Raw genomic sequence first — 25,304 nt, 5'->3', positions numbered from 1 at the left:
CTGCTGGCCTAACCTTCTCCTGTATGCATGAATAAATAAAATTAATCTTTAAAAAAAAAACTTGTAGCTAAAATAGCAAAAAAATTTAATTTTTTATCAAGTTCCAAACTGAAATAAAACTATGCAATCACTACGACACCTCTATAATACAATGTACTATTTAAGGTTAAAAGTGATTTCAAATTAGGATTCAAATATCCAAATTGAAAATGCAATTATAAAATATCCCAAACCGCATTCATTACCCAGAAATAAAATTACTGGGAAAAATACACCTCTAAAACATTTTTATGATGTGATGATTAAATACACTATGCCGCAAATGAATATCTGAATAGAAAGATTTCTATATGAAACCGAATCTGTTTTATAATTACTTAACTTCTTCCTTTTATATTCTCCTTCAAGTTAATAATATATAAACATTATATAAGTTTACTAACAACACTGGGCTGATCTTAATAGATGACAAAGAACCTTAAAATTCTAATTTGAAATGTACCACTCTTGTTATAAAAAAAAAAAGTGCATCGAAATCAACTTGCTCCTCCTAATATGGAATTATGGTGGCTTCTAGCGTACTGACAACAGTTGCATTCCTTGCCAGTTTCACATTTGCCTGAAACCAAATTCACTCGCATCCATACAAACTATTATGGAACAGGGTCGGGTTTTGTCAGCAGTGACACCCAGGCTACAGGGAAAAGAGAAAACAGCCAGCACTAAGTACACCATAACATTCGGTCCCAGGTTTTACTTAGCACTGTGAGGATACCATCAGCAAAAGTGAGTTCCCCAAGCCTTTCTCCCCCTCTTCCTGCGTCTCCGACCTCAAATGACTGATGTCGTTTAGTTCTTCCTCACCTAGAACACCTACGTAACCTCGCCCTTTCCTCGACACCGCCCACCACCTTCAAAGGACTACGGGTGTTTGTACAGAGGCTCCTCCACATTGCACATAATCCACGCCCACACTCCAGGGCCGAGCTGCATGACACTGACAGTTTTCAGTCTCCCGATCTTTACAACTCGTGGCTCCTACGCAAAACTCCAGGCAAGCACAGATGGGAGGAACACACACTGCGGTAGCTTGGCGTCGGGTTCTGACCCTTCCCCTCGACATCGGTGGACCAAATTGGAGCCGATGCCCAACTCCACCCACTTACCCCCAGAATCTCCGAGAACAGGGCTGAGAAACCACCCTGCCTCCGGGTAGAAAAGGATCTCCAGCACGCCAAAGCCACCCCAGTCACTGTGCTGAAAAATCCCGGAGTGCAGAAGGCGAGATCGGGTCAGCGAGCACCAACGCGCGAGTTTCACCAGCCGCCGCCGCAGAGCTCTTAGGCCACTGGGCACCGGGCGGGGAGAGCAGGGCGGGGGCACCAGAGCGCATCTGCCGGGGAAAAGCTCAGCACTCCTCCCCTCTGCCGAACCCTCCCACTTACCCTATTTCTCTCCTCTTGAGCACCCTACCTTCCAGAAGAGGGCAAAGCCCGGCGCTGGCGCCCACCCCGGTCAGCTTCGGCCGCCACCGCGCAAGCCGCCCCCGGAGCAGGCAGCAGCCTCCACTGACAGAGCGGAGGGCCCAGCCAACTCCTTCCCATCAAACCCCGCGCTCCCGCCGCCGGCCAATCGGCGCCGCGGCCGACGCGCGCCGCACCCCCGTCACGTGACTGTGACCCAGGCGGACTGTTGGGGCGGGCGAGCGGACGAGCGGGCGAGCGGGCGAGCGGGCGGTTGGCTTGAGGGCGCCAGCCCCTGTGGCATCGGCGGCCAAATAGGCTGTGTCGCCTCGCAGAGGGGACTGTTACTTAGCACTCTTACCTATGCAGTTATGTCTTAGCCTTCCTCTGCCTCCGTTTCATTTAAAGCCTGTTGTGCCGAGAACGGCTAAGAGAAAGAAAACCCAGAAGTTGGTCCTGGTAGTCCCAGACGGCGAGAAAGAGCGGGGTAGAGCGTGGACTTGGGCGCGTCCGGAAGGAGCCGGCCCTGAAGAGTCCGGATCCGCTGTCATCTAGCTAGCGGCAAAGCGAGTTAAAACTACATAGCTTAGAAGAGCCCCGTTCTCAAGTCCATGGAGAAAATTCAGCCTAGACCCCAGGCGTGCTTGAGGCTTATCACGCGTGGACGTCAAAAAGGGTCTTTTGATGAGTGGACGCTTACCTCACCGGGGTGTGGTAAGCTTCAAATGTCAAAAATTGTTGATTTCAAATCTCTGGATAAGCACATAAGCTGGGTTTTCTAGGTTATAACTCTTACCTCAAGAGCACCCCCTTCACAGGTCTTGCATGATACACGGGCCCACGAATAAACCACCCACACTATATTTGACTCAGATTTGAAACTTTGCCTAAAAAGTGTTACGTTTCCAAATCAACTGGGAAAGACTAGTGTAAATAACAAATGATACTCGGCCGAAAAAAATACTAGAGATAGGCAAAAGATAGGAAAACGTTTTAGTTCTGAGTGCAAGCATGTTTCATGGGATTTTCCTGTTTTATTTACACATATTAAAAGTTTTCCTCATTTGTAAGGAGTATACTTGTTTTAATATGCTATGTTTCAACTTTGACAGGCAAACAAGTTTAGTAAGAAAATATGTAGTTGGAAGAATAATTATACTGAAACTACCAGAAAATTCATTGTGAAAGTGCTCATCTTACCTGCAGAAAAATCTTTTTTTACAGCTTTTAAAATGTGACAGGATGTTCTTCAGCCACTTTGCAAATGGAGAAGAAAATGAAAAACTTTTCTTTTGCTAGATGAAATTTAACCATTTGTTTTTTCAGCCTTTGCTATCTTACAGTATTTATTTAAAAGGAAATTACTGTGCAATTATGCAAATGCATCTCACCTCGGATCTCCTATAAAAAGAAAGAATGTGATTTAGTAATTTATTCTCTAGTTTTAATTTAGTCATCAAGGCCTATTATAAAGGGAGGATACAGAGAAGAGCTAAGGGATGCAAAAGATTCCAAAAACCTAATTCTGGAACAAAATGTTCTAGGGTATTGAGGAGAGAATTTGGCCTGGTGAAAAGGAAGACAAGCACTATATCATTAACCCTTTTAATCCCCCCAACAGCCTTTTAAAGTAAGTGTCATTTTCAAATAAGGCCAGTAAAGATTATGCACATTGTTAAAAGTAACACTGTGTCACTGCCTCCTTTATGTCAAGTGGTAAGAGTTTGTCCGGGCATTAAAGTAAGGGAACACATTACAAGCAGAAAAATCAACATGTATGCACTATCTGGCTACAGGCCTGAGAGATCATTCCAAATATTTACAAGACCCTGCATGAAGGATAGGGGTGAGGATAGCGTTATATGCTCTAAAACAACTGAAACTAGTGAAACAAACCATAAAAAAAAAAACCTTATAGTGCTGTAATAGAGGCAAGTTCAAAAGATTGCAAAATGATAATGCAACAGCAGCCAGAGGCATTATGGGAAAGCCAAAGAAAATCACCCTTAAGCTTAGAGTTCAAGTATTGAGTCATTCACTACCAATTCTAAAATTGTTCTACCATAGCATCTCAGGAAGTAAAATTTAAAACATACCAGAGAGGGTGAGAAAGGAAACAAACTGTTATAAGCATAGGACTTCTAGTAGGTCTAATTCAACAAATAGATGAGTCACATTATTCATAGAAATAAATGAAAATTGCAAGAGAGAAGAGGTGTTATTTCATCTTACTATAGACTTATTCATTGATCTGGTCTGAAAAGTATTGGAAGGCTTCCTTGAGCAAGTCACACTAACAAATATGAAACAAAAAAGGAGAAAACAAAACGGATTGTGAAGACCTTTTGTCAAAAGGAAGCATTGGCAAATCTGAGGAACAAAATGGAAGTAATTATGGCTAAAGCACTGACTGCCGGGAGCTATAGTATGAAGCTGGAGACCAACTATGCAGGACTTCACTGGCCACATTCCTTCTCTGTCCATATTCCTTCTCTGTCAGTCTCCACTCCATATGGAGTGGAGAAGATAGGAGAAAGGGATTCATAATGCTGTCACTGATATATGGGGAACACTGAAAGAGGGCTGGTTTGGGGAGAAGATGGTGATTTTAGTTTGGAAAATGTTGAGTTAAAGACTTCTTTTGTGACTTCAAGGAAAATTGTCTTGTAAACAGCTGTGCATCAGCAACTGAGAAGTCTGAGCCAGAGAATAAAAATAGTTTATAGTTTGTAATCTGTCCTTTTTCTCAAGGCACTTATTTTTTTCAAAATGCAAATAATATAAAAAATTATTATTTTAACTACATTGTGGAAAAACAGAATCAAAGTGCAAGTCTCCAGAGACTTCTCTGAATATCCTTTATTGAAAATACAAACTCTCAGATCCCTTCGCAGGAGATTCTGATGTCAAAATAAGGCTCAAAACTTTCGGTTTGTAACATGTGCCAGGATTTCTATCAAGTTTCTCAGGAACTGATAATCCAGTGCCCCAACCTGCAAGCATGAGAGTTATCTGAGGAGCTCATTAAAATAACAACTTTTGCACCCTATAGTGGTAAATGGTACAGATATGTCACCCTCCATCTTTGACAGAGATCTCCAAAGCTCTATACCAAACAATTCAGTGAAAAGCTGCTGTTCTTTGCTGGATAATGGATACATTGATAATTGGATGCGCTTTTAGGCTACTGTGATAACAGCTTTCTGGCTTCTAACCCAGGCCTCCTGCCCTGTCCACTGAATGCCACTCAGCTTACGCACATGGTCTTTTTCCATCATTCCTATCATCCTGGAAGCTCATCCTTCCCTTCCTGGCCCCCAATTAATTACCTTCAGAGTTTGCTCCAATAATGTGTCTTTCTATTCCCTCCAATTGAGGGGCAGTTGTGTTTTGTTTGGTTTTAGCTAATCTGACTAAAGCTGGAAGGAAAATAAAGTCAAATGCTCTCAGCAAAGCTTTTTATTTTTTCATTCTAGAATCTACTTAGGAAGTATTTTTTTTTAAAAAAAGATTTATTTATTCGTACGGAATTGGGGTACAGGCTAGACATGTGGATGGTGAGAGGATTCACCAGAGACAGAGTGGGGAGCAGAACAGGCAGATCGACGAAGTACACTGCTGAGGGGAGCAGCGGGCGGGTCAGGAGAGGTCTGCCACACCATGTGGTCACTTCTGGGGCAGGCAGAATCGAACTCATGCGGAAGTGGCTTTAGCTTCTCAGTGCTGTGCTTTAACCCGCTGCACCACCAGGGAGGGCCTAAGTATTTTTGTTTTTAAATGCTAAGTTATTTGTTGTCTTTGTAGTCTTCTGGTAATACCCCTAAGTGTCTATGAAACTATAATTTCTCCTAAGGAAAGGATCATGAAGTGTGGGGAGAAAACAAGAAATTAAGAATTGTGTGTGTATTAGAACATAAGGCAAACACTTAGGAAAGTTTATAAAGCAAAAAATGTACTTCGGGCCCTCCCTGGTGGCGCAGCGGGTTAAAGCACAGCACTGAGAAGCTAAAGCCACTTCCGCATGAGTTCGATTCCCGCCTGCCCCGGAGGCGACCACATGGTGAGGCAGACCTCTCCTGACCCGCCCGCTGCTCCCCTCAGCAGTGTACTTCATCCATCTGCCTGTTCTGCTCCCCATTCTGTCTCTGGTGAATCCTCTCACCCTCCGCATCTCTGGCTTGTACCCCAGTTCTGTATGAATAAATAAATCTTTAAAAAAAAAATGTACTTCGGCCCTCCCTGGTGGCGCAGCGGGTTGAAGCACTGCACTAAGAAACTAAGCCACTTCCGCATGAGTTCGATTCCCGCCTGCCCCGGAGGCGACCACATGGCGAGGCAGACCTCTCCTGACCCGCCCGCTGCTCCCCTCAGCAGTGTACTTCATCCATCTGCCTGTTCTGCTCCCCATTCTGTCTCTGGTGAATCCTCTCACCCTCCGCATCTCTGGCTTGTACCCCAGTTCTGTATGAATAAATAAATCTTTAAAAAAAAAAATGTACTTCTTAAAATTTATAAACCACCTGAGTAAAGAAATAGAACATTACTAACACCATAAAAGACTCAGATATGCCCCATTCCTTTTAACCTCCCAGAGTTAACCACTATCATGATTATTATCATGTTCATTTTCTTGCTTTTCTGCCTAGTTACATTCTTAAATAATTTGTGCCTATTTTTAGATTCTAGGAAAATAGTATCATTTTTCACATTTAAAATATTTTTGATCAACATATGTCTTCTAAGATTCATGTTGATATGACTTATTTAGTCATTTTCATTGCCAGAAGTTAATACAGTATATGGATATACCACAATTTCTTCTACTGTGAATGAACATATAGGCTGTTTCCAGCTCTGGGCTGTTATAAGGAGATATGTGTGTCTGTGTGTTGTGTGGCACATGCATACAGATTTCTGTAATTCCTGGTTCATAGGGTATGTATGTCTTCAGCTTTGCAAGCCTATTCCCAAACTATCCAAAATGATTCTATCAATTTATAAAACTGACATTGCAACCAAAAGTAATATGTGAAAGTTCCTATCACTCTACATCCTCATCAATACTGAGTTGTCAAGCATTTTAATTTTTGACTGTTTAATGGGTGTGCATTTACAACTTACTGTAACTGTAGTGTGCATTTCCTACTTTATTAATGAGGAATACCATTTTCCATCTCCGTATTGACTTCTTATTCAAGTATTTTCCCATTTTTCATATTGGTTTACTTACTGATCTATATTAACTGTATACTAAAATGGAAACACATCTTTGGTTGTATGTGCCACAAATATTTTTCCCACTCTGCTTATCTTTTCATTCTTAAGTGTTTTGATGAAAAGAAATTCTTAATGGATTTAAATTTAAAGGACTCTGTATCATGTTTCAGGAATCTTTCTCTTGCCCTAACGTCATTAATATTGTTATAGTTGCTAATATTGTCAATAAAAAGATTTTTTGTTTTGACTCTCAAATTTAGTTCTGTCAATAAAGAGATTTTTTGTTTTGACTCTCAAATTTAGTTCTGTCAATAAAGAGATTTTTTGTTTTGACTCTCAAATTTAGTTCTAAGAACTGAAATTGTTTTACATGGAGAAAGTCCCCATACTCCTCACACCCATCCCCAAGTGTGGGAAATTAAACCATCACCATTTATTGACAAATGGTCCTATCATTCCCTATATTGCTATTTTTGTTATAAACCAAGTAACTGTTTTTGTGCAGAATTGTTTTTGACCTTACTAATCTGTTCTGTTGTTCTATTATCCTTTTTCTATATTGCTGGATTCTTTATGCTAATATTTTGTATAAGATCTGGAGGGCTGGGCCCTCCCTGGTGGCGCAGTGGGTTGGAGCGCTGCACTGTGAAGCTAAGTCAAGCTGTGATCACTTCAGTGAGAGTTTGATCCCCACCCCGAGGTGACCCACATGGCACAGCAGACCTCTCCTGTCTCGCCCACTGCTCCCCTCAGCAGTGTGCTGCATCTATCTTCCTGTTTTCCCTCCCCACTGTTTTTTGGTTAATCCTCTCATCTCTGCACCTCAGCCTATACCCATTTCTGTATGCATAAATAAATAAAATCTTAAAAAAAAAAAAAAGATCTGGGGCACTCTCCTAAATGAGACTGACCGTCCATTTACCTTTCAGGTAATGCCTTTTCTTTGTTTGATATCAAAGCTCTACCAGCTAGCCTCATAAAATGAGTTGAAAAATGAACTTTTTTCCTACTTTATTATTATTATTGATTTATTCATCTTGTATTTGAATCAATTTGTCAAGAACTCTCCCAGAAACTTATATAGATTTTTATTAAAATTTCCTTAATTGTATATATTAATTTCAGAGACAGTAACATCATTCCAAAACAACCTTCTTTTCTAGAATATGAAGTGACTCCACATTTATGCATCTCTCTTCATGTGGTCTCCAAAAGAGTTATCATTTTTATCACATAAGTCTCATAACGTATGTAGAACAAATGCTAAATTTTAGAGTCCCTTCTCCTGATTTGTCATTAAAGCACTAATCTAGATACCTCTATAAGGGATATTTTCATGTGTAATTAAAGTTATGGATTACCCTATCTAGCATAGATGAACCCAATTCAACTGCTTGTTTAAAAAAAAGACACTACTCTTTGTTACTGACTTTGGAAATAGAATCATGAGCCTAGGAATGTAGAAGCCCAGAATACCTCTGGCTGATAACTAATAAGTACATGAAAAACTCACCCCTAGAGCAGCTTGGAAATGAGTTCTACCAACTGCCTAAATGAACCTGGAAATAGATTTTCTCTTGGAGAAAGGTATACACCCTGCCCATACCTTGATTTCAGCTTGGTGAGAGTCAGAGTAGAAAATCAGCTGAGCCACAATGTGTCTGATTTTTGACCTACAGAACTGTCAGGTAATAATTGGGTAATGTTTTAAGATCCTAAATTTGTGGCAATGTGTTATGGCAGCAAAATAAAACCAGTATGTTTTTCTTCTAAAAACTGTTTTGGATATCTCATAAGTAGGCCGATAAGCAGAATGAATCAAGGATGTTCACAATCCTTAAGTCCTGTGCTGATACTGTTTCACATTTTAGAATTCAGACTAAAAAGCACATATATCTAAGGGAGGCAGCGCTTTAAACTGCTCTCAACTACCTGCTCAAGTTGGACTTGGTATACCTCTCTTTGGAAAGAGAGGGTAACAAAACTCAGCACCAAAATCTAACAATTCAGGGGCAGTGGAAGTGTAACTGGGTGGTCCCCAGGAAAAGGGGAAGTTCCAGGTTCCCTGCCTCACCCAGAAGGAGACTGGAGCTGAGCAGAGAAAAGGAGAAAAAGAGAAGAGAGGAATGTGAGGAAGAAGGAAACAGTATGGAGAGCCAGAAGGAGACCTGAAGAAGCAACATGGAGCAAAGGGAGACGTGAATAAACTGTGTATTTCTTGGCCCTGGACTGGTTGAGATGTGGGTGAGAGCCCCATTGGGAGGTTGACTATAGCAGTGTTTATATTGATTTTGATTTTGCTCCTTTTCTCCCAGACTTGTCTGGCCATTTCTGACCCTTTTCTGTGAGTCCCACCCAGAAGGTGCTTTAGTCTAGTGGCAGGCTTTCAGGTCTTGTTTTGGGTCAATCCCTTTTGGGTTGACTTTTGCCCATGAGGGGGATGGGTAACTTCAGGTGTATGATTTAGAAATTATATTCTTTGTGTTCTGTATTGTATATTCACTGTATTAAAGTCCCTTTTCATTAAAGTCTTATATGTTGGCCCTCCCTGGTGGCGCAGTGGATTAAAGCACAGCACAAAGAAGCTTAAGCCACTTCCACATGAGTTAGATCCCTGCCTGCTCCAGAGGAGATCCACATGGCGAGGCAGACCTCTCCCGACCCGCCTGCTGCTCCCCTCAGCAGTGAACTTCGTGAATCTGCCTGTTCTGCTCCCTGCTCTGTCTCTGGTGAATCCTCTCACCCTCCGCATCTCTGGTCTGTACACCAGTTCTGTACGAATAGATAAATAAATCTTTAAAAAAAAAAAAAAGTCTTATGTTTTGTCTTGATGTGGCGGATGGCAGAACCTATTTAGAGCAGGCAGGTTTGGGGGTTCAGCGGTGCCCCTCTCCCTTCCTGTAACTGAAGTGCTCAAAGGTTCTCCTCAGCTGCTTTTGTTCACTTCATATCCATCACTCTCCTAAATGTGCGCTAAATGTGGTTCTCATGTTCCAATAAGTGAGATGAGTAGACTAAGTGAAGTAATTCTGAAATTGTCCAATGTACTTTAATAATGACTTTTATCAGCTCTTAACACTAAAGATTCCAATAATCATAAGTAGCACATAATTCCAGAGACCATTTGTGTCTAAAAGACATGATTTAAAATTAAAACAAATTATTTTAGTATGTAGGCATTTCCTTTAAAAAAAAAAAAACTTTGCTTGTTCTGGAAAATATATATGCTAAGCAGATTAAAATAGTTTCTGTCTTGGTACCTAGTAGTTCCAAAAGGTGGCATTCTAAAACTACCAAAAAATAATGGTACACATGAAAAATCAAGTAGCTGATGAACCTTGATTTTTATCTTGTGTTAAAGCTTACATACAAAACAATTTAGCTAATTCATACCAAGATGTCTTATTAATAGTCATAAGAGTGTGTGACATTATAAAAAGCATAAGATACGAGAGACAAATTTTCTGCTTGTGCAGTAGTTAACAGGAAAAATAAAAAATCATGGTGCTTTACAGATTGATCACCAATGGAAGACTGAGTACAAAAAGATACTTATAAAGTCTTATAAGACCTTATAAAAGAAAGAAGTGGAAAATGCCAGGGATATAAAAAAAAAAAAAGCTTTATTGCAAAGCCTGAACAAAGAGGTAGGGTGGGGGGGAAATAAAAGAAAAAAAAAAAGACAAAGTTCTAAGAAATGAGGGGAGAGGAAAAACTGAAGGTAAAAATTGAGAAAGGTATTTGGTTGCTGTGAGACATGAACCAATATATGAGTTACAGAATGAAAGATTTGCTTCACAAATCCCTGAAATCGGCCAAGTAGAAATCCTAACTATACAACTTAGGAGCTACTTAATACAAACTAAACAAAAACTTCTTGTTCAGGCCATATTCCATATGTAACATATATATGAATAAAATTTCATATAGATCTGTATTATCTGAATTGTAATAAGCAATTTTAAGGATACTCTCAAACTACAGTGTAAAGGAGACTTCACTTTAGAAAACTGTCAAAGGTAAATATCTTTTCTTTATGTATACATATGTTATAGAAAATTTCCAGTGCTGTAGCAGTAATGAAATCAGACCCAATATTTCCCTATAAGGCAAAGACCAACCCTATCCAGTGTGTATCAAGGGCCTGAACCATTTCCAGGCACCACCTTTGAGACCTCAGCAGCTGACAGACATGTCTATTCCCACAATCAAAGAACTGTGTGTTTAAAAATTTTGCCCATTTTTAGGGGCTGGGAAGTACACGGAGGGAAGTGCATGGGACTATGGTGACGGCGCATGGGTGACTCGGTGATGGGAAACCCATGGGGATTACAATTGAGATGAAAAAAAAAAGTACAAAATGATGTAAAAATTAACTATTACATTATAAAGAAACAAAATTTTTGCCTGTTTTTAAACTGTGATTGTCATTTTATGGATGAGTTTTGAGCATTTTTTGTATATTTTGGATATTAGTTACTTTTAAAATATGTGATTTTCAAATATTTCTCCAACTCTGTGTGTTATCTCTTCAATCTCTCAACTGTCCATTAAAGATAAACATTCTTGGATCTCCCTGATGGTGCAGGGATTAAAATCTCAGCACTGTAAAGCTATAACCAGCCTGACCCACATGGCGTGACAGACCTCTCCTGTCCCGCCGGCTGCTCCTCTCAGCAGTGTATTTCAGTAGATCTGCCTGTTCTGCTCCCCACTCTGTCTCTGGTGAATCCTTACTCACTCCTCCACTCCTACCCCCACCAACTGTGACCTATACCTCAGTTGCATAACTTTTTTTATGCATAATTTTTTTAAAGAGTAAACATTCTTTTGATGAAGGAATTTCTTTTTTTTCTTAACTTGTGTTTTTGTGTCATATCTAAAAAACTTCTAACCCAAGAGAACAAAGATTTTCTCCTATGTCTTCATCCACAAATAAAATTCAAATTTCAACTCCTATAATAAACTGTATCCATGTGTATAATAGCTCTCAGTGGGTTCCATGAGTCCTTCTGTTACAGGATAAACACAGAGAGAAAGGGGAGTGACCTGGTTTGTGAGTTCCCACCCACCTTAAAACAACCACCTGTCTGTGTTCAACCTTTTTAAAGTTCACCTGTGGACTCCACTCTGCCCCTAGTTCCCAGCGGCCCCTGTTCAGGAAGTCACAGGGCAGAGTTCAGAAAGCTCCAGTTGGCTGTGAGCGCCACCCACTGGCTGGGAGGTTGCTCCTCGCTGTTCCTCTCGCACTTACGTGGGAATTACCAAACCTCAATGTGGTTTGAGACAAACCCTGAATATGCAGCTGACGTCAGAAATCTGGGTGGATTTGGCAGTCTTGGGAACTGTGCCCTCAAACTTCAGTTTGGCTAACTCTAGGTAGTATTCATCAATCTATTTGGTTCAGAAAACAAATTTCCTCCCTCCTGTAGGTGATGGTTCCCATTTCTGTTATTTTGGTTTGAATTTTAGTTTTCAGGGTATTTTTTGTTTGTTTTGATTTACTGGCTTATTGACTTTTGTTAGGTTATTTTGTATTTGTCTTCTTACAATGTGACTTATAAGAAAAATACAAATGACCGAGATATTTCTCATATGTATTGGTCATTTCCTGGCTCAAAACTCTCCAAGCCTTTGATCTTAAATGCTGAGAGTTATAAAGTTGACGCTTGTATATTAATATGGTAACTTTGGGGGAAGTAGGGAAGGATAGGCGCTGGGTACCAGGAGAACCAATTCTGTAATTAAAGGGTTGGAACTTCCAATCCCACTCCTAGACCTGGGAGGTGGTAAGGGGAGAAAGGCTAGAAATTGAGTTCAATTGCCACTAGCCAATGAGTCAGTTTTTCATGCCAAAGTTGTGAAATCTCCATAAGTATCCAGAAGGCGGAACGTGCTATTCCTGAATTATTTGTGACAAATTGGTTTTCTATTGAGTAAATGAGTTTCCTGAGTTCTGTGAGTCATTCTAGCAAATTAATCAAATCTGAGGAAGAAGATTGCAGGAACCTCTGATTTGCACCTGGCTAGTCAGGAGCAATGATAATAAACTGGACTTGGAATCAGCACCTGAAGTCTGAGGAGGAGGTTGTTGACCCTCCAAATCTATACCCAGTTGGTCAGAAGATAATAGTATCCACTGAAACAGTATTTGAAGCAAAGGTCAGTCCTGGGAAACAGAGCCCTTAACTGTGGATGTTGTTTCTGAGGAGAGTGTGAGAATTGAGTTGTATTCTTGGATACCTTGCTGGGGAAAAGGTGGTTTTTGGGTTTTTTTTTTTTTTCACATAATAAGATTTGGGGTTACTTTAAGTTGTGTAGTAACTAATCTGAAATATTCTTTGAATCTGTCACAGATTTATTTTTGATGGCCTTATCATAAATGCATATTTTGATTTTAATATTACTTTTTAAGTGTAACTATCTTATGTCAAATCGACAAGAACCTAAACTCCTTTTCCAATTTGTTCTTATGACTCCTCCTTCTCATTAATTGGATCATAAAACAGTACAAGCATCTACTCGTTATTTCTATGTGAAATATATCTCTTCCTTCTAGTGAATTCTAGTACTTTTGCTGATGGCTTGAAATATTTTTGTTGCAAATATTTCTTGATGTTAGAATAGTTTCTATTGATTTAATTGCTTACCTTTTCTACTTTTTTGCACATTATATTAATTTTTATCTGAAAGTGTACTCAATTCTTTATAGATTTAAAGATGAGAAAAGAAGATTCCCTTTGTATAATTCAAAGAAGGTGATTGCATTTTTCTAAATGTCATGTAGAAATATTTCAAACTGCCTTCTGATTTGCAGTTAAAATGATGTATTTCATTTCCATCAATATTTTAAGAAAGATTTTTGCTTTCTTGTATTGGATTTCTTCTTCCAACCTTCGAAAAATAAATTTTACAGTCCTTAAAATGCCCCTAACCCATGTTGCAAGACTTTCCACCTTTATAATGGACAGCCACTAGATTGCACTTATACTTTTTTTTCAGTGTTAACATTTTTTCTTTTTTTAACTTAATTACATATAATAGTTTATTTTTATATCATTTTGTGCATTTTCCATCTCATTTGCAATCCCCTTGGACTTCCCATTACCAAATCACCCATGTGCCATCACCATAGTCCAGTGCATTTCCCTCCCCCTGCTGTATACTTTTTTTTAAATCTAAGTTGAGATGTATATTTATGAGAGGAGCCTTAGAGGGAAATAACTGTCGTAAAATGCCAATGTGGTTACCAACTGGGGAGGCAGTTTTTTCTCTTCCTAGATTAAAGGAACGAACTGCACATGGTGTGCATCCTGCACACTTGTTAATATCTTTAAAGAATGCTACCAGCCCTTTTCTTCACCTTTCACAGCAGCCATGTTGCTGAACAACACTCCATGAATGTTTCAACCACAGGCTACTATTGTCCAAACGTTATTTCATGTTGTTGAATAAAGCCACGGCATGGTTTTCAGTTGGTGAAAAAGTTGAAGAATGTGCAGAACATTTTCAATCACAGCGGTAGAGCATAGTGACAGCCAGTGTGGGTCACACCCTGCACAGCCTTTATATGAGTGGCGTCTTCTTTGTGAGCCCTTTCATTATGTACATGTTTTCCCATTATGTCTGTTCATTCTTCATAAACTGTTACTTTTTTTTCATTTGAGGCATTTTTCCATATTTTCATGAAAAAAATGAGTTAAACTTAACAGTTCTAGGAGTCTCATTAAATTTCTGCCATTTAAATCATGATCATTATTTTTAACACAACTCTGAAAGCTCCCTGAAAAATGCAATAACCTCAACTACTCTTTTTAGCATTTTATTTACTTCTAAGTAAAAAAAAAATTAATTCTCTTGTATTTCATAAATTCAGTCACAACTTTTGAGGGTTTTCAATAAAATTATTAAGTGTGAAAGCCCATCCTATGTGTTACATGTGAGTTGTTAAAAATAAGTCACCAATCAAATAATACTCATAACTATTTTTGCTGGTAGTAAGCTAGCTAGCATTTCATGGGTATGACTACGATTAACATTTCTTTCAAGACTTTTTTTTGAGAAACATCCCATTTGTCCACCTTATATTCTGTTTGATTTCATATTACTAATGGAACCACATTTTTGAGTATGAAATTGTCTTAAACTAGAATACTGTGTAATAACATTACTTTTTTGTAGCAGGACACAGTGAAAGGGCAGAGTTTTATTAAAGTCAATGAAGTCATCAACATGAGGCTTCTGTCCACCTTTGTTGACTATACAAATTGTATTTTGCTTTACTGTTTCCTATTCTGCTTTTTCATTTCCTCTTTGGAAGTATCCTGCTCACAATTTTTCTTTTGTTGTCATTTTAATCACCTAAATTTTCTTAGCTCTTACAAATGCTTTCTTCACAGTGTTTACAGAGTTTTAGTGCACATATCTATAAAATATAATTTTTGAGATCTTGAAGATTTTGTGAATTTTTCTAATACCAGTTTAAACTTTGTTTTAAATAGGAGACTTTCTTTTAGATATATAGATTTCATATATATGTACATAGAGATATATAGATATGTTAGAGTGAGCAATCATTCTCAAAAGATAAACAGAAAATAAACTTGTTATTAAAACACACAAAGGAGCAGTTCAATTGTAATTGTAGGATTTTCTGTTATATTGTGATGAGCTGGAATTTTTTTTAACCAATGGGGTGCTGAAAATGCACAGAATGTTCATTACTTTAGTCTTGCCAGGTATGTGCCCTGCAAACACAGGAATTGGTGTAAACTCTGTTTTGCACAATTCCCACCCAAAAAAATTTCAAAACATGAGTTATATTTAATTGCTTTTGCTGTATTGTTCAGTATACTCCTCATGGGAAAGAACTTTGATATTCATGAGAACTCATTTCACTTCACTTACAATTATCCACTTCCGATGATTGAAAGAATTTTCCACTGACTAGTTTGTGGTTCCATACCTACAAACCTTGTTTCTGCCCCTCTACCAACCTGTTTCCACTACCCAGGTATTACTGCTCATTTTGGGATGGCCTCTGCCCTTGCAGCATCACAGCCTTGTGCCAGGTGAGTTGATGGAATGTGCAGTTGGAGTGTTCCTGAAAGATATTCTTATCCTGAGAAGGCTAGAAGTAGTCATAGGGGTGTCTGTAAAACATGTAAATAGATCCCACTAAGTCCAAAATAGCCTCTCTCTAAATTAGCTACCCCTTGATCACAAGGATGAGAGAAAGTTCAACTGCAAGATCACTTAACACAAGGGGAGTGGGGAGGGGGGAAACCAGAAGAGAAAGGCACAGCTGTCTTTACAGATTGGAGTTAAAATATCTTACATGAGATTTTTTTTTTTTCAAGAATATATGATGTGAACACATCATTAAAGTCCCCGCAAGAAGCTCTGTAAGGGTTTCTTCCAACGGGTCATGAAATATTAGCTTCATGATAAATATTCCACTATACATTACTTCAAGGCATTAGCACCTTTTCTCCGACTGTGTGGAATGTCTTGTCCCTTTCTCCACTCCTGAAATATCCCTACTCTTCCTTTAGGGCATGTTTCAAATGTTACAAATTCCCTGAGGACAAGCCTAGTGTGTTGGGAAGAGTTTAGGCTTTGATAAAATGGAAAGGTAGAATTCAATCTGGATTAGATCACATATTGTTTGTTATAGAAGCAAATTGCTAAATTCTTTCAGTATTAGTTGCTTTATAAAACATAGGTAAGGAGATATACTTTGCCAAGCTGTTAAAACTTTTTATATTTAGTCATTTTTTCTCATTTTAATATATCTCTTTAAGGGACACTAAATTATTTCTCCTAACATCATTTTATTATTTGGGTCATCAGTAGGACTGGTACTTGATGAAGTGAGTGAGACACACCAAAAATGAAAAGTAAGAGGAGAGTGTCAGAAAACTTGGTAATCAATATAAAGAATATTATATTTTAAATTCAGTATTTAAAAAAATCAATTAAAACTCCATGATGAGCAAAATATCAGTGGTTAAATAGAGACAGGATCAGAATTATTGAGTTTATTTTAGGTTCTATTGTGGCTCCCAGTGGTACTGGTTATCAAAATGTGATGGAAGAATTCAGAATATTACTTCTCTTTATAAGTAATTTTATAGTTAATTTCAAGTGTTCTTCTTACATTCTGTTGTTTTTATAAATGCTGTCATTCAGTGCCTCCATCATTAATTTTTCTCACATCAAATTTGACCCAACACAGCAAATAAATATTGTTGTTTTATCTTATAAATATTGTTTGTATTATTAAAAAGTAGTTTACTATTACAATTTTGGAAATTTTTTAACAAATTCCATTAGAGGTTATTTCACTCTAGATAACTTCACTCTGGAATGATATTCTCCATTTTTTTCTTCTGCACTGAAGCTATCTAAATTTCACTCTCAACCTTTTGCAGACTGATTCATTTCAGAGGTCTCATGCACACTTTAGGAATTCTACCTTTGTATTTTCCTGTAAATTATTTAACTAAATTTATTTATGACAATTTCTCTGAGACTACAGAGTAAAATTCTTCAATTATTATATTATCTGTGATGTGTATTCTCAGACACTATTGTGGAAATAGAAATTGTGTGTCAATATATATCTATAAGAAAGAATTTCTTGAACTGCTAGGAATTGCTGAGTTAAAGAATATGCACAATAATAACTTTGATAGATGTTGCCAAGTCACCCTCTATAGGGACACACAGAATGGCATTCCCATCAGGAATGTACCTCTTCCTTTGCCCAATACAGGAGCACATTTTTTTGGCTTTTCACAATACACACAGGTTAAAATGGTATCTCACTGTCATTTTGTATTTGTCTAATTATAAAGATGGAATATCATCACATGTTAAGAGCAGCATTTGCTTTCAAAATTATTACTCAAATAAAAAGAAGTCAATATTTCCTTCTAAATTTAACTAGATTTTTTTCAACTTAAAAAGAAAAAACCTCCATAGTTACAACTATAATATTTATTATTAAAAGAAACACTTCAACATCTTAGGTTACGAAGGCAGTTTTCCACTTTCTTCTAAGAGAATTCAAAAGTTCATCTTTGGATTAATAATAAACATGTAAAGTTTCACTCAAATTATCAATTAGTAAAGTTCAAAATCCCAATACATAATATACACATATATGATATATATTACATATAGGATATATATGTTCTCATATATGTGTGTTCTCATATATATACATATTATGTGTTCTCATATATATAAATTCTTGATTTTAATTTTTATAATACCATGCCAAAATACAATATATATACCAATCAAAATATGTTTTCCTTTAAAATAATAGCTACATTATTTTTCAATAATGAAGAAATCAAATTTTCAAGACTTAAAAAAATGTGTTTAATGAAAACTTGCCTTTAGAGACCTTCTAACATTATTGATAAGTAATATAAATATTGTAAAATTTGGTATAATTTTATCCATAAGTAGCTCCTTTACATTCTTGCTGGTGTTGCAATATCAGTGTAAATAAATATTATAAATGAATATCAGTGGTAATATTTTTCTGCATCCTGTGTCATTTTACTGACATTAAATGATTATCATTCCATCGTTACAATGCAAGTTAATTTTACTAAATAAAACCTAGCACTTTAATTTGTTTTAAAAGATTTATTTATTTATGCATACAGAGCTGGGGTACAAGCCAGAGGTGCAGGGACTATGAGAAGATTCAGCAGAGACAGAACAGGCTGATCAACAAAGCACACTGCTGAGGGGAGCAGCGGGTGGGTCAGGAGAGGTCTGCTGTGCCATGTGGATCACGTCTGGGGCCAGGGATCGAACTTGCGCTGAAGCGGCTGCAACTCGCTTGCAGTGCTGCATTCTTACCCGTTGCTCTACTAAGGGGAGCCCATAACCTAGCACTTTAAATACATCAAAAATCTCAACATTTTTCCAGTTACACTGTATTGATTATATGGAAATTATTCAGTATCTTAAAATTCTAGATACAAAATAAACTTTTCAGTATCATTACTTTTAGAAGTTACTCTTACTATGCTCTACTTCCTACCCCTACCCAATCAGTCTCTCCCAGAGAAGTTACAGATAAGAGATGCCAATTAATCATTCGTCTGGTCACTGCCAGCTCCCCTGATACACTATATTGTGACACAGCCTAGTGGAATTGAAAGGAAGCCAGCTCAAGAAGTCATTTAATCCAGGCCTCTTTCTTTCTGCAAGGCTCTGCCTGAAATGTCTAAGACAAATGGTTTGTCCTTAAAATCCACCTGGGACAGAGATTCTACAATATTACTCTGGAGCTTTTTCTAATGTTTAATCACTATTACTGTCAGATCAGTTTAAGCTGTTTTCCTACTAGTTTTTCCTCCGCAGACATGGAAAACAGTTGGTCAGTAACCTCTTTATAATCACCTTCCCAATAACACAAAGACAGTTACCAAGTTTCAATCAATCCTGCTTTTTTATAATTATATAATTGACCTGCCCATTTTTAATATAGTAATGGTTTATTTCATTAATCATTTGGATTACTTTTTAGTAATCTCTTTACATGTGATCTCTATCACTTCATATTAATAGTAAGTTCTTTCATTGAAATGTGATATTTTTAATTTTAACTACTATATGGAAAAGTAATTACACTTTCATTTATTTACTATTTACTGAGTGTTTTGTGCCAGCAAGAAAACCATAGGCAAATCTCTTGCTCTTATGTCATATATTCCCAGTAAAAACATCAAGAATAAATAAGCAAAAATGGATGTGTGATATAATAAAGTTTCTTACAGTAACTTTAAAAAGTTAGGTTGTTGCAATTCAGTTATTTCAAGTGTTTTTCCCTTTTCCTAACAATCTAGTGTGAATGTTTTGGATCATCAAGAAGCTCGGCTCCACAAACTCATTCAGGCACCCAATCCCTCCAACATGTTGTATCATTATACCTTGATCATTGCCATACTACCACAGTATGACTTTCACCCTGCGTTCTAGCCAGTAGAGAGGAGAAAGACAATGAATGAAATTATCCTGGGCCCTCCTGTGTGGTGCAATGGGTTAAAGCACAGTACTATGAAGCTAGCTGCAACCACTTTGTGAGTTCAATCCCCAGTCAGGGAGGTGACCCACATGGTGCACCTCTCCTGTCTTGCCTGCTTCTCCACTGCTCCCCTCAGCAGTGTACTTCATCCATCTGCCTGTTCTGCACCCCACTCTGTCTTTGGTGAATCCTCTTACTGCCCCCCTGCACCTCTGACCTGAACCCCAGTTCTGTATGTACAAAAAAAAATCTTAAAAAAAAAAAACAAGAATGAGGTTATCCTGAACTCAGCAGTGGCACACATATCTCCCATTCCATCAAAGATAACACAGCTACAAGGTCACACATGGCAAGGGAGGCTGGAAACCTAATCTAATCATGTATCTGGAAAGAATAGATTTGGGTGACCACACTATGTGTTGTAAACACTGAATGTTTCTCCCCAATACCCTCAGATCTCTTTTTCCTCTTGGAATGTTTCGAGTTCCAATAGCAAACACTGAGTTGTTTTTAGCCCTGGGAATAATTGGTGGATCTCACTTGCCAACACTGGAAAATGCCGTAAAATTTACCACCACCTCCCACCTCACTCCATTCATCACGGGACTGACGGGTTCAGGAAATACGAAAGAGCTGCCACTGCTCCCTTACCCTCTGGTTTAGACATCTCAGAGACACAACTTTCCAGAATTCCTACACAAGCATTAGCTAAATTCCTTCTGTGAGATGTCATGAGGTTGATCCTTGTTTGACTCTTTTTCTTGTCCTGCTTTCCACGTTCCATGACTGGTTTCCTTCAGGAATTATTTTCCAAATAAATAACTTACACATGAATCCTCATCTGATGATTGTTTCAAGAAAAGGTAATCTTGAACACAAGGTAAAAGGTTAAAGGTGCTGGGTCATATTTAATAAAGGCTTATTTGCACAGGTATGAATGACTTAGCTTGTACCTGTCACCACTATTATGGAAAAAGAAAGCTGAAAAGTGTATTTCTCCTCCCCTACCCCAGCACCTCATCAGACTTACACGAGTGGTTTTCCCTAAAATGCGTATTTTTGTTGTTTTTGTAGGGTCAGCTTCATAAATACAAACCAAACTTTTGGGATGTAAAGATGTACAACCTACTAAAAAGTGAGAGCATCTATATCTTATTTTATATTAACAAGTTAGCTTCATAAAAGCAATGTCTTCTAATTGAAGATAAAGGGGAAAGTTAAGTGAATGGAGTGAATAGGCAATAAATGTGCTCAGTGATACTCAGCAATGGGTAACAAACTTTGGAGCATTTCAGAATAGAAGATGCCATAGGTTCTAGGTACCAAAAAAAAATGAAGAGTGGCTTCTCTCTTTGGGTAAAATATATGGCACATAATTGTTTTGATAGGAGTACTGAGTACTGTACCATAATGAAAGCAATTCTAAGGCAAGGGAGAGATCATAGGAAGGATTCTGGAAGGAGCCACAGACCAAAAACTAGCCAATTTAATTTTTACTTAAATATTTTAATGAACAATGATTTTCTTCTCTCATCCTAATTAATGAATTGACACAGAAATTTGTTACACAATATTTTATCATAATAATGTATGTGAATTTTATATTTATTTAGCAGAATAAGTAGGTTTTGTATGAGCAACTCAGTCAGATAAAAATTTTTAAAAACAGGTTTCTAAAATATCACCTTGATATTTTAAAGCCAAAAATTAGGAAATACAGATGCTACTTAAAGCAAATTAACTTAAGCTGAGATTATTATACTACAAATATTACCCTCCCAGTACCCTATAGACTTCTCCAGACACCTTTGTGGCTCAGATCATGATTACAATTGTACATTTATTTTTGTGGTTATTTGATTAATATCTGTCACTAAACTATAACTCTATTAGGGTTGCTTTTCTCACAGTTGTATCAAACAGATACCTGAAACAGAGAAATTTATTGGCTAAAAGAATTAATAATATATAAACACAAAATAGTTTATATTAGTTCTCAAGTAATAGTAACGTTACCATCTAAAACACATAGCATAGGGCCTCCCAGGTAACACAAAGGGTTAAGTCTCAGCACTGTGAAGCTATCTGAAACCATTGCACCATGGGTTCAATCCCCAGCCAGGGAGGTGACCCACATGTTTCAGCAGGCCTTACCTATCTTGCCTGCTGCTCCTCTCAGCAGGGTGTTTCAGTCAGTCCATCGTTCTGCTCCCCACTTTGTTATTGGTGAATCTTCTCACCCCTGATCTACACCCCAGCTCTTGTATGCATAAATAAATTAAAGAAATCTGAAAAAAACAAACACATAGCACAGGTTTTATTTACTACTGGATAATGCAAAAGATTATGGTCCACAGAAAGATAATAAATTATATCAAGTAGAATACAATTGATTATTGCTCTATGGATCAATAAGTTTTGCATCTATTTGTAAATGTACTTTAGCTTCCGATATTGTCCACACATAGTGGTTCTTTGAATTCTTCTCTGGGTTTGTTACAACAATTATTTGAGTACTTCGCTAATTAATTAAATAAAATATTTTTATGTTCATTTTCTAACTTGAGAGTCAGGATTTTACCATGTTTTAGAAAATATCCTTTAACACCTTAATGATGCCTTAATAACATCTTAAATAATGCTAGTTGGTTAACCTATGTTCACATAAGAAATACTGGAATGAAATCTCTAAGTATAATAAGCAACAAGTGAAGAAACTGAATGTCTTTCTAACACTTCTTTAAAAAAAAATTTCTAGTTAAGCTGCAAAGAAATTAGTAGAAGTATTGATACAATATTTTGCTTTTTATCATTACTATTAGTTCATGTAAGCACAAAGTATAAGCACTACCCTGTATCACTGGATCCTGCCCTATCTTCTTGGAATTTGCATGCAAAGGAAACATTTTATACAGACTACCCATCTGAATATTCTGAAATGTTCCGGTTTGCAAATAAATCCATTCTTTTTATTTTCTGTTTGTTGTTATTTTGTCCCATTTTATGAACTTTAGAGAACAACTCAAAATTGGAAGAAAAAGAAAAACCTGTAGCTCAAGCATTGGAATTTCAACTCCAAACATGTTTCAAAGAGAGCAAAAGGTTGTATTTCAGGGGCTTACTAAAATTACATAAGATTTTTTCAAACAAATATGGAGTACTGTATCTGCTAATAAGTTTTGCCCAGCCTGGAAACCAAACTCGGTCATGTAGTATGAGAATGCCAGATATACGACAATAAATATTTTTGGCATAGTTTCAAAGCTACATAATGCCAGACATAGACATGTAAAAGTAATGGCAAGAACTACAAAGATTATAAAAGAAATAAAGTCACAGTTCGTAATTCATATGATTATGTTCAATAGAAGGCTTAGACAGCTTTTCCCATAATAAGATCCACATGTAAAAGCATCAGCTTATTTTACTCAGAAAAAGATAACAAATATTAAAATGGCTTTTAAAAGTAAAATTTTGTTGAGAGCTTGTAAATGTATTTTTGCAAGCTGAAAGAGAGTAACTAAAATTGTTTTCTTGTTTCTATTTAGATACCCAATTTCTGTTTCCCTTTTTGTCAAAAAGTTAAAAAAGACAATTCGGTCTCAAAAACTGAAGTTATCTTTTAAATATTGTCACTATAACTTACATATTAAAGCTGGAGATTAGGGGAAATGTCAGTCCCCTGCAATTAAATACATTTAGATAAAAGATAAGAAAATAAAGTTGTCAAGATGTTCAAACCTTGATTCCAGTCCTGGGTGCAGATTACTGTACTCAAAGCCAAACTGAATACAAGAGACCAAAGCAATTCCACGGCCTCGGCCATTGCAAGGTGAAGGTCTAAGCTGGTTTTTAAGTGCAGCTAGTCTAGCAATATTTGTGCTACTTGAAATACTTTCTTCTAGACCAAGAGAAACCAAACTAAATTGAGTTTGTGATGGAATTGTTTTTCCAGAGATAAAAGAAGCACACTTTCTTATTTTCCTTCCGTTTAATTTATGGATTAGACGTGGTGAGCCATCAGGGTGGGCTAATGAAAAGCAAGACCAAGGGAGAAAAGCCAGTGAAAGAAGGATGGAAGAAACTGTAGAATCTGAGATAAACTGTCAGCCCCTGAGGCAAGATCAGCCAGAACACTGGAGTGCCAAGAACAACTAGCTCAGGTTTCAGTTCTCAGCCACAGCAACACTGAATTGCGATTCAGTTTTTAAAAAGCAATGTTTCCAGCATAAAAAATAATAATTCAGTAGGTGGATGGAAAATAGTCTCATTTTAAGATTTTATATCAAATGCAGTAAAATGTTTGTTAGTACTATTGGTCTATAATTTAATTGAACATCTATGCTGTTAGGTAGAATATATTAAAAAAAGATTTTGTTTGCTTTCTACACAATGAAAATTTATAATGTAGGATATGTTGCTTCCCTTACCTAGCAATTACTATAAGAGAAAAAGTGTTTGCAAACACATATTTTCTTAGTCTCAAGTTTTGCGTGAGTTTTTAAACAATCCTTTCACAACACACTGTGTTAGAACATGGATTATGGTGATAAACACTTTGGCTTAGAAGTGGGTGAAAATGCTTGTTACAAAAGGACACTTTCAGACTGAGTGGTATCACCATTTACACATGCATCCCTTTAATGGATGTTGAGAGTCTTGATTTAGAACTTTTAACAGGCTCGTTTACATTTTGCAAATCTCTACCTTTGAAATAAAAATGCAGTGATCCACCCATCTGCAGACAATTAAGACCAGCAGCCAAGTATAAAAGGGTGGAGAACTTTTAATGGGTGTTTATAGATTGGAAGCACCGACCCCCTTTTAAATGAAAGAGGCCTACGAAGAAATAGTAAGTGTTAAGGATAACCATGAAATTCATTTAACCCCCCAAGCAGAAGATCTGTTATCAAAGAATGGCTAAGAATCTACACCTTCCAACTTAAGGTTCTTAGCTTAAGTACTTAGCAAAAGTACTTAGCAAAGAAATGCCTTATTTAGAAGTGTTTTGATTATAATTTCTTAGCTGTATTAAGGTCAAAACACAAGCCCACAGGAAGACCAACAGTAAGGTATGTGATATAAAAACAAATATTTCCATAAAATCTTTGCCCTAGCAAAAAGAGAAATTCTTAGTAGGTTCAAGGTGGGAATATAGGGAATAGTATTTTTTTACAGGAAATACTGGTTAGGCGTTTTATATAGGGGGTTCTGCATTTGTGAAGGGATAATTTGCTCTCAAATATGTGGGCAACCAGCCTAAATTCTCTAATTGAGTAGTTTGCTCATAACCCCAGGCCATTAGGTGAATGTAAACTGTTACAGGCTTAGTAAGAAAATAGTCCCATTAGGATTTTTGTATTTGTATGTGGTTGTGGGTTAGAGTAACTGTTTCTAAAATCATGGATTAATGAAAAGCTCTTTTTTCTGAGTTTGCAAATACCAGCTTTGAAATGCTCAAACTCAAATTAAGCCAAGGATTCTTTTTTCATTTTTTTAATAGTTAAAAAAATTTACAAGATTAAGCCTCAACCATAAATTCCATCTTAAGTTATCTGAGGAAAATTAGA

At 37.2% G+C, this 25,304-nt stretch overlaps 2 protein-coding genes across 2 annotated transcripts in view; both read right to left on the bottom strand.

The window, feature by feature from the left end:
* The window catches only part of KIAA1715 (KIAA1715 ortholog), a 56,441-nt gene extending 54,837 nt beyond the window's left edge, over positions 1–1,604 (bottom strand). Inside the window, exon 1 of the mRNA XM_012725462.1 lies at positions 1,473–1,604. Within this exon, the coding sequence (XP_012580916.1) occupies positions 1,473–1,604 (132 nt within the window). The remainder of the gene's footprint in view (positions 1–1,472) is intronic.
* Positions 1,605–1,865: 261 nt separating this feature from the next.
* Positions 1,866–25,304, bottom strand: part of EVX2 (even-skipped homeobox 2) — a 67,946-nt gene continuing 44,507 nt past the window's right edge. Inside the window, exon 4 of the mRNA XM_012725456.1 lies at positions 1,866–2,018. Coding sequence (XP_012580910.1) covers positions 1,866–2,018 — 153 coding nt within the window. The remainder of the gene's footprint in view (positions 2,019–25,304) is intronic.

The sequence above is a fragment of the Condylura cristata genome, unplaced genomic scaffold (assembly GCF_000260355.1).
Source record: "Condylura cristata isolate star-nosed mole 26May11 unplaced genomic scaffold, ConCri1.0 scaffold00002, whole genome shotgun sequence".
NCBI lineage: Eukaryota > Metazoa > Chordata > Mammalia > Eulipotyphla > Talpidae > Condylura > Condylura cristata.
Note: the sequence above shows the minus strand (reverse complement) of the source record. Positions and strands in the feature narration are given on the sequence as shown.